Source organism: Babylonia areolata, chromosome 19 (assembly GCF_041734735.1).
Source record: "Babylonia areolata isolate BAREFJ2019XMU chromosome 19, ASM4173473v1, whole genome shotgun sequence".
In the NCBI taxonomy this organism is placed as follows: Eukaryota; Metazoa; Mollusca; class Gastropoda; order Neogastropoda; family Buccinidae; genus Babylonia; species Babylonia areolata.
The window spans coordinates 12,327,503-12,336,804 of NC_134894.1; the positions used below are offsets into that span (position 1 = coordinate 12,327,503).

Below are 9,302 nucleotides of genomic sequence, written 5' to 3' on the forward strand. Positions count from 1 at the left end.
GCCGCCAGGAGGGCCTGGCCAAGGCCCGCCTCTCCAAGTGGACCAAGGGCTTCCGCTGTGAGGGCGTGGTGGGCGAGGACATCTGCTCCCTGCTCCACGAGGCTCTGAAGAGAAGGACGGTACGTGTGTGTGTGTGTGTGTGTGTGTGTGTGTGTGTGTTGTTGTTGTTGTTGTTGTTTGGTGGGGGGGTGAGGGTTGGATTGGGTTGGGTGTCGGGTTGTCTTTATCATTGAAGTAGGGATGGGGTGATGAGTGTGCGTGTGTCAGTGGTGTTTTACAAGAACAGGGAAGAATAGAATGTGTTTTTTTATTTCTGTAAGATTAATAGAATATTTTTATTTCTGTATGCTTTTTTTTTAGGGCGGGGGGGGGGGGGGGTTGGGTGGAGAGTGTGGCGGGTTGTCTTCATGCAGCTCACAATAGATACATAAGATACACCACTTAGAAAACGCGTGCATGTTTAGGCATCCAAAGAGACCACATAGAATCACACAATTATTTATGAAATAAACTGACATATTTCAGCAACAACAAAAATCATCCACACCTGTCCCTATGTCCAGTTAAACAGAACTGTAAACAATCCCACTAACAGCCATGACCAGATAGACGCACAGCTCAGTATATATAAAAAATATATATATATTTTTTTTTTAAACCCATCTGAAGTGTCCTCTCACACACACGTAACCCTGTGTTGTCCCCAAACAGAACTGCAACGTGGAGATCGTGGCCATCGTGAACGACGCAGTGGGCACCCTGATGTCCGCCGCCCACATGGACCGCAACTGCAAGATCGGCCTGATCCTGGGCACGGGCTGCAACGCCTGCTACATGGAGAACCTCAACAACGTGGGCACCTGGGAGGACGAGGAGACCTTCCACCACCCCGACCAGGTGAGGAGTGGATGTGGGGGTGTACATGGGGGGTGGGTTGATGGGGTATGGAGAGGGAAGGGTGGGGTTGGGTGTTACGGGGGATCCAGTAGGGTGGAGGGTCATGATCAAGGGGGGACTGAAGGAAATGAGATAAAGAGAACCCCCGAAAACGGAGTATGGCTGCCTACATGGCGGGGTAAAAACGGTCATACACGTAAAAGCCCACTCGTGTGCATACGAGTGAACGTGGGAGTTGCAGCCCACGAACGCAGAAGAAGAAGAGATAAAGAGAGAAAGAATCCGTTGATGAGAGGGCTGAGATGGAGAGAGATTACTTGGGAATTGCCAACTGTTGGCCTAACATAATTGTACGTGTGTCCCATGGGATTTATCGTTCATGCGTGCGCACTTGCTTGTGTACGAAAAACAGGAAGGGAGAGATTTTGTTTGTAAGTTTGTTTATAGACTGAACCACCATATATAAAACATTGTACTGCCGTAAGACTGTATGGAAACTTAGAAAATCCGAGAAGAAGAATTTTCTGGAAGCCATACATGCATGCAGTAGATCAAGATTCTGCTACTGTTGTTTGTCTTGGAAGGGAAATGAATGACCTCATGTGTTGTTGCTGTACTGTGTGACAGGTGATCATCAACACGGAGTGGGGAGCTTTCGGGGACAACGGCTGTCTGGACTTCCTGCGTACAGAGTATGACAGGGAACTGGACACCTTCTCCATCAACCCTGGGAAACAGATGTGAGTGTTGTATGGGTGTGTGTGTGTGTGTGTGTGTGTTGTATAGGTGTGTGTGTGTTGCATAGGTAGGTGTGTGTGTGTGTAAGAGAGAGAGAGAGAGAGAGACTTGTTGATAAAAAAAAAAAAACGACAACAACTGCGTATCCATGACAGGCAGATATGCAAACAGATAAAGTGATCAAATAAATGATTCGTCACATGTGCAGATAGATTATGAAATGAATCATTCAGCGGCATATTGATAATGAAATTTAATGTTATGAGTTTTTTTCTGTCAACGAACTAGAATCGAGAGATGATCTGATAGAAGAATAATTCATTCGTCTACATCTCATCGATGTATATGTGGAGTGTGTGTGTGTGTGTATGTCAAAGTAAAAAATGTTTATTTCGTGCAGACTTTTTACTTTATTGATACATTTGCATTTGTACTTTATTTGTTTGGACAGAATTGTTTCTTGAACAAGAAACACCTTGGGTTTTGTTGGGGTTTTTTTTTGTTTTTTTTTTTTTTTAATATCAAGCTGTCTAAAAAATAAAAAAGTTAGAAAAAACAAGACCCAAGATTCCTTACTGGCTTCAGATACATAGAAGTATTAAGGAATGATGGTCTGAAAAACTCATGTGTACATGACTGTGTGTGTGCTTGTTTTTCAGCCTGGAGAAAATGATCAGTGGCATGTACATGGGAGAGATCGTGCGTCTGGTGCTGGAGCGACTCAGCATGGAGGGCCTGCTCTTCCGCTCCGTCGACACAGAGTGCGAACTCTTCGAACGTGGCCGCTTCTACACCAAATACGTCTCTGAAATCGAGAGGTCAGTTGTTTTTGTTTTTGTTTTTTTGTTTGTTTGTTTGTTTGTTTATATTTGCTTTTCACCAAATTAGTGTATGTCTTTGAAATCGAGAGATCAGTTTTGTTTGTTTTGTTTCATTTTTGCTTGTTTTGTTTTGATTGATTAACCAGTGGAGAAAAAGAGATCCTCAAATTTTAATCTTTGGGCTGCCAGTCTGTGAACCCGTACAGGTGCTCATAAACAGGTGGCTTCTATAATTTTAAATGATAATCAAAACTGGCAGATGGAGAAAGACAGATTGAGAGAGAGAATAGAAAAATGGGGTGGAAAGAGAGAAAAAAGAGAGAGAAAGTAAAAGATTGTTTGCATTCAACAGAATCTGATGTTTTGTGTGTAAACGTTTTCCCTAATTTGTTTTTGAAGAAGAAATAAGCTGTATATGATAGGAAGAAATGATATAGATAGATAATAAAGAGAGAAAATGAGATGTGAAACGTGAAGGAACCAAGATGGACAAACAAGACAAGCCGAAATGAAAGAAGAACAATAGAAATAACAGGAGAAATACAAAAAAACAACTAAAACAACAAAATAGGGAGGGAAGGAGAAAGGAGAAGAAGAAAGGAATAATGATGGAAACCTGACCCAACAAACAAACAAAAAAATCTACAACTGGGAACCCCACGTGTTTCTGTTGACAGTGACAATGACGAGTTTTTCCGCAACACCAAACAAGTGCTGGACGAGTTGGGAGTGGAGAACTACACCACAGAGGACTGCAAGGTGGTCAAGTACGTGTGCACCCTCATCTCGGCACGTGCAGCCTTCCTGGCTGCGGCTGGTGAGTACACCTGTACTCTTAATCCGGGGGGGGGGGGGGGGTCAATAGTGAAAGAGAGAGTGTGTGTGTGGGGGGGGGGGGGGTGCAAGCGATCTAATTCAAGGAACAACAAAAGTTTCTCTGCTTGACTGTTGTTTGATTTGGGGGTTGTCCAAGTGGTGGATAGGCTGTCCAGTTTAGAGGCTGAAATGCTGATTGCTTTGATTGCTTTTTTCTTCTTCTGCTGATCGTAGCGGACAGTTTAGAGACTCAACTTCTGCTGACCACAGCGGACAGTTTAGAGACTCAACTTCTGCTGATCATAGCGGACAGTTTAGAGACTCAACTTCTGCTGACCACAGCGGACAGTTTAGAGACTCAACTTCTGCTGATCATAGCGGACAGTTTAGAGACTCAAATTCTGCTGATCATAGCGGACAGTTTAGAGACTCAACTTCTGCTGACTATAGTGGACAGTTTTTAGGCTGAAACGCCAGTTAATGTTGTTTTCTTCTCCTGAGCACAGAGGACAGTTTACTGACTGAAACGCTCATGGATGGGTTTTTTTTTCTGATGACCATATAGGACAGTTCAGAGAGACTGAAACGCTGATTAATGTCGTTTTTTTTCCCTTTCTTCTGTTGACCACCAACAGGGCTGGCCACGTTGATCAACAAGATGAACAAGCCAGAGATCACCATTGCTGTGGACGGGTCCCTGTACCGCTTCCATCCCCGCTTCCACAACCTCATGTGTCTCAAGATCCAGGAGCTGGTCAAACCTGGACTCAAGGTGTGTATACATGTGTGTGTGTATTTGTGTGTGTGTTTCTGTGTGTATTTTTGTGTGTGTGTGTGTGTACGTTTGTGTTTGTGTGTGTATGTGCACGTTTGCGCTCGTGCTTGCTTATGTGTGCATGCATATACATGTATGCCTGTCTTGGGTTCTGTGTTAGGTAAATCTTTATCTTTTTAATTCAGCAAATATTTTATTATTGCTGCAAATAAAATCCGTTTAAAATCAGACTGATAGAAAGTATTCCTAACCTAACAAGCGCTCTGTAATAGCCAGAATATCAGAGCTGGGAACTGTTTTTTTTCACCATCAACACTTCTTTGGCCCGTCCTGCTGTCTTGATGTTATGTCTTCGTGTTGAATTTAACTGCAGTTTGTGTGGTGTACCTGTAAGACAGGCACAAAAAAAACAAAAAAACAAAACAAAAAAAAAAAAACGAAAGCAAGAGAATTCGGGTTGAAATCTTCTTGGAAATGAACCAAACATTGTCTTAACTCAAAAAATGTCCTGGCCAGAGAGTTGAGTCTATGCGGAGTCTATTGCTCCTTTCTTATTAGGTGTTGATTTTTTTTTTTTTTTTCTTTACGTCAGATGTGCTGTTGTGTATTTGGATCAGTCTGTACGTTTTGACCTTCTTGAAAGTGAAACTGAAACTTAACCTCAAAACCTTCGTATGTTTGTTACAGTTCAAGCTGAGCCTGTCCCATGACGGAAGTGGGAAAGGGGCGGCTCTCACGGCGGCTGTCTCACTGCGCCTGCGCAACAGGAAGCTGACGTCAGACAACCTGACCTCCACGAGCGAAAGCCCCGTGCGGATAGACATTCGACAGGAGGCCTGAAGATTCCACCACCCCCCAGTGTGTGTGTGCCCATACCCAAGCTTGCGTGAGACTATTGTCGTACAGACCCGCTTCCCTCACCTCTGCCAGTAATCCTTCCTACCAGCTTCCCAGCTCGCTTGGAATCCTGGTCTCTGCCAAGATGTATATTTTTGGAGAAAAATAACATACCGTCTGATCACGTGACCGGAAGTGAGTGAGATAACGATGATTGCGGGAGAATGCAGTGAGTTCTGTCTGCCTCATGACCTCCCGTGAACTCTTGACCTGGAGATGTGATGGTGATAATGACCTTGGCCTTGCGATTTTTTTTTTTTTTTTTTTTTTTTTTTTTACGACTTTGGTCATGTGCGCAACTGACAAACCCTGGCAGAGGAGAGAGAGAGGGAGAGATGAGATGACTGGGTGAGGGTGCGGGTGTTTGATGAGGAGGCTCAGACGACAGATCTCTGCCGTGAGAGAGAGAGAGAACTTAGGGGATGTTCTTCACTTTTCCCGAGAAAATTCAGTGGGTTTTTTTTACAAGGTGGAGTTCATTTTCGACTTTGGGGCTTTCTGATGTGTCGTTCATGCTTTCTGCTGAGCGACGTTTTAACCTAAGCATGTAACAGCCTTCTTTGCAAGGTTTCCTTGCAGCGTTCACTACCAGAAACTGATTTATTTTTATTTTATTTACTGTTATGTTGATGGGCTTTCCTCATCTCGGGATCCTGTGTTGTTGAAATGATGATGATGATGATAATGATGATGTTTGTTATGTATATAATGATGTGTACATAAGAAAAGAGTACTCAAGTTTGCTGGGTGACGTTGATGTTGTTGTACATTGATCTTGGTTGTTATACTCAGTGCTATACTGGAGTGTGTTTTTTTAAAGTTACACATCGCTGTGTTGAAAAAAATAGGGAAAAAAGAAGTGTCTGGTTAGCTAGTATTAGCTGCCTCTTTTGAGTCTGAAAGCTTCCATCGTGTAAAGCGTTTCCAAAACGTACAGCAGGAGTTGAAAAAGAAAAGGAGGGCATTGGTCTGTTCACTGTGTACAGTGTCTGCAAGCTCTTGGAAGGCCAGGACTAACTTAATGGACATTGTGACGATTACGACAGAGCTTGCGATGGTTTCGTTAGAACTCTTGAAAGGCCAGGACTAACACACAGCTGTCGGGATGCTTACGTCAGAGCCTGTGACGTTTACATCAGATCTATCTCCCCCTTCTTGTGACGTAGAAATGGCGGTATTCTATCATTATTTAATTCAAATTATTACCACCCCTTTCTCCCTTAAGAAGCGCGCACGTATGGATGGCGTTCGGTTTTGCTGTTAGCATGCGTACCCTCTTGTCTCAGATCATAAGAAGAAAGGGGCTGAATAGGGTCCGGAACCAATCATTCCCTCTGTCTGTGATGGAGAAAATGAGAGTCGCTGCAGTAGCCTTCAGCAGCAGACACGAAAACACCATCTGTTCCACAAACTGAATTGGTGGCTTTGACGTCCTCTGTCGCTCTGTGGCAACAGATACGGTGTGGAGGACATTTTGCTTGCTTCAGTTGTACCCAGCCATGCCTCCCGATTTTCTTTTTGTTTATAAACTCAAACAGAAATAGTGAGGACATTTTGCTTGCTTCGATGTAAACAGCCATGCCACAGGTTTTGTTTATAAACTTCTAAACGTGGGTATACAATGTAATCTATTCATCTACAGTTGATTGATTGGTCATTCCCACTTTGTGATGTAGATACGGGGATGCTATATTATTCAGCTCGGCTTTTTAATTTTGTGAACAGTATTCCCATCTCCGGTTGACGGGGATTGCAAAATGGATGTAGAATGTTCTATGATGTTTAATCTGGAGTAGTTGATGAAATAAGAAGTAGGTGATATTACATAATGATACAGTTTGCTTTTACCGTACTTCCCACTACCTCAGCTCTTTTTATGGTGTAACAGAATCGTATAAAGGCATACATTGGAAGGAATCGTTTTTCTAGTATGATGTTGACAAGTAACCCTCTCTTTCTTTCTCTCTCCTATCACTCTCGCCTTCCCTCAATCTCTCAACCCGCCTTTCTCACTTCTCTCAATCTCTTTCGCCTTCTCTCCTTCTCTAACTCCCCCCCCACACCCTCTTTCTCACCCGCCCCTTACTTTTTGAAAAAGCAGGAACAGAACCCAGTTCAATGATAACTCACTGTCTCGTAACAATGAAAGAATGGGACTACAAGCCTTAGATTTTTTTTTTTTTTTTTTTAAATCAAGAAAAGAAAAACCCTCTATTGTCTATTATCAATTGTAAAGTTGCATAGATTCGACTTTCGAGGGGAAAAAAAACCGAATCAACTGATCATCATCTGGAGCGAAAACTAGTATTATCTTTTTTAAACCACAAGCACCAAACGTGGCAGAGACTTTATCATCTGTCGTTTGGGGCAAATATCTCAGTCTGTCCCAAATTGTGTGGCCTTTCATGCGCTGCTGTCACAGTGACTTCAGTTTCGATCCCCCTACACTTCCACGCTAGGGATGAGTCTTGTCAAAGTCACCAGTGTCGGCAGATTCATGGGGAACTGTTGCTGGACGGACACAGTGGTGTTCTCCATTCTGGGGGAGACGCTCAGTCTCTTAGGCTGGCTCTGCGACTAAGCAAGCAATTATTGTCGACAGTAGGGGGCTTTGTAGGTGGTGTCCTAAGTACGTTAAATCGGAACCGGCACTGGTTACTAAACACCCCAGAAGTAACTCAGCAGCAGAGCAGGGTCTCCTCTGGTGTGTTGTCTCCTGGCGCCCGAACACCGATAGTTCCCTGTGGACTGCCACGCTAGGACTGTTGCTACAGACAAACCCGATTGTGGTTGTATAGTATGGGGGTGACTCGAAATAAGCAGCGTGGGAAACATTCCACTGAAATGGTGCAGAACATGGGACAGTAAAAACAAAAAAATTGTTTGAAAATGGTTTTGGCCCAGTCACTTGCTTACATGCTTCAAATAAAACGGACCACAAAAATTATATATAAAGAATGCAATCCAAAAAAAAAAAGAAAAAATATGAGTGGGTGGGAAGAGAACGAAAAAGCAATATATTTAAATCCATTAGACTTGAAAAAAATTGGGAGAAGACATGAATTATAGCTGGGGGTGTGGGTGGGGGGAATGATGCAAAAGAAATGCAAAAAAATAATTATTTTTGGTGTGTGCGTGTTTAAATCATTAGGGGCAGCTTATGTGGTATTCTCCACACATCAGATATGAGTGGACCATGCCATTCAGTATCTGTGCATTCTATATGGAGATTATGAAACTCATTGTTCGTTTTTTTGTGTGCTTTTTTTTAAACTCATTATTTCACTGTTCTTCCAATCATTCATCATGTCTTTCTTCTTTTCTTTATCTTTTTTTTTTTTAACTCGATTTTTCAAATCTTTCTTCTTCTTTTTTTAACGTGACGCTATAAAGGCTTTATCTTGTTTCCGTTATGTTAGCGTTTTGTGATATTGATAGCAGTCTGATAAGCATTGTTGTTCAATGTTGATGTCAAGGTGAAAAATGCCAAGACTGCTGCTGCTGCTGCTGGTTCTGCTACTACTGTGTTTATAGGCATGATTGGCGTGTGTGTGTACTCCGGGCAGTACAAGCAGGCGAGGAAAAGAGTTGTGAAAAAAAAGTGTGCTTGTGTATGTGAGTGCGTGCGAATGTGGGTGCATGTGAGAGAGTGTGTGTATACGAGAGAGAGAGAGAGAGAGGAGGGGCGGCAGCTTGAAAGTCACAGTTGGAACCCTTGAAAGGTAATTTTTCAAATGGAAAAAAATTAACGAAAAAAAAAGAATTTAATAAAAGACTCAATAAAGCTTTGGCAAAGAATTTTCAAAAGCGTTTGTGGATTTTATAATGTTGGATGCGTGACGGGCGCGTGAGAGAGAGTGTGTGTGTGTGTGTGTGTTTATGCTAGTGTGTGCATGTAGAAGCAAATGCGGCTGTGTGCTATGACCATTTTTAAAGAAGAAACAAATGTGCACATGTACACGGGTGTACGTTCTCTCTCTCTCACTCGGTCTTTCTCTGTCTCTCTCAGTTTATTCTCTCTCGCTCTCTCGCACGCTCAAATGCAAATACGAACCTCACACAAACACACACACACACACACGTTCATACAGACCTACTACGTAGACACACTTTATTATATAGAGACAGATCGGACATGTACACATGCCGCAGAGAGCGAAACACACACACACACACACACACACACACACTGAAAAGATAGTGAGGGACACCTTTGTGAATCACCCCCAAAAATCTGATCATTATTTTATTCTATTATTCAATTTTAGTTAGCTCAGTGGTTAGAGCACTGGTCTTGTAAATCTGGGGTCGGGAGTTCGATCCTACCTGGGGGCTTAATAGGTTGCTATTATCCTGTT

General features: G+C 42.8%; 1 protein-coding gene across 1 annotated transcript in view; it reads left to right on the top strand.

The window, feature by feature from the left end:
* Window positions 1–8,742, top strand: part of LOC143293452 (hexokinase type 2-like) — a 23,451-nt gene extending 14,709 nt beyond the window's left edge. Inside the window, 7 exon segments of the mRNA XM_076604323.1 lie at window positions 1–119; window positions 712–897; window positions 1,525–1,637; window positions 2,295–2,453; window positions 3,134–3,273; window positions 3,908–4,044; window positions 4,735–8,742. The exon segment at window positions 1–119 is cut by the window's left edge and continues 97 nt beyond it. Of these exon segments, the coding sequence (XP_076460438.1) occupies window positions 1–119; window positions 712–897; window positions 1,525–1,637; window positions 2,295–2,453; window positions 3,134–3,273; window positions 3,908–4,044; window positions 4,735–4,887 (1,007 nt within the window). The 3' untranslated portion in view covers window positions 4,888–8,742.
* Window positions 8,743–9,302: the final 560 nt, after the last annotated feature.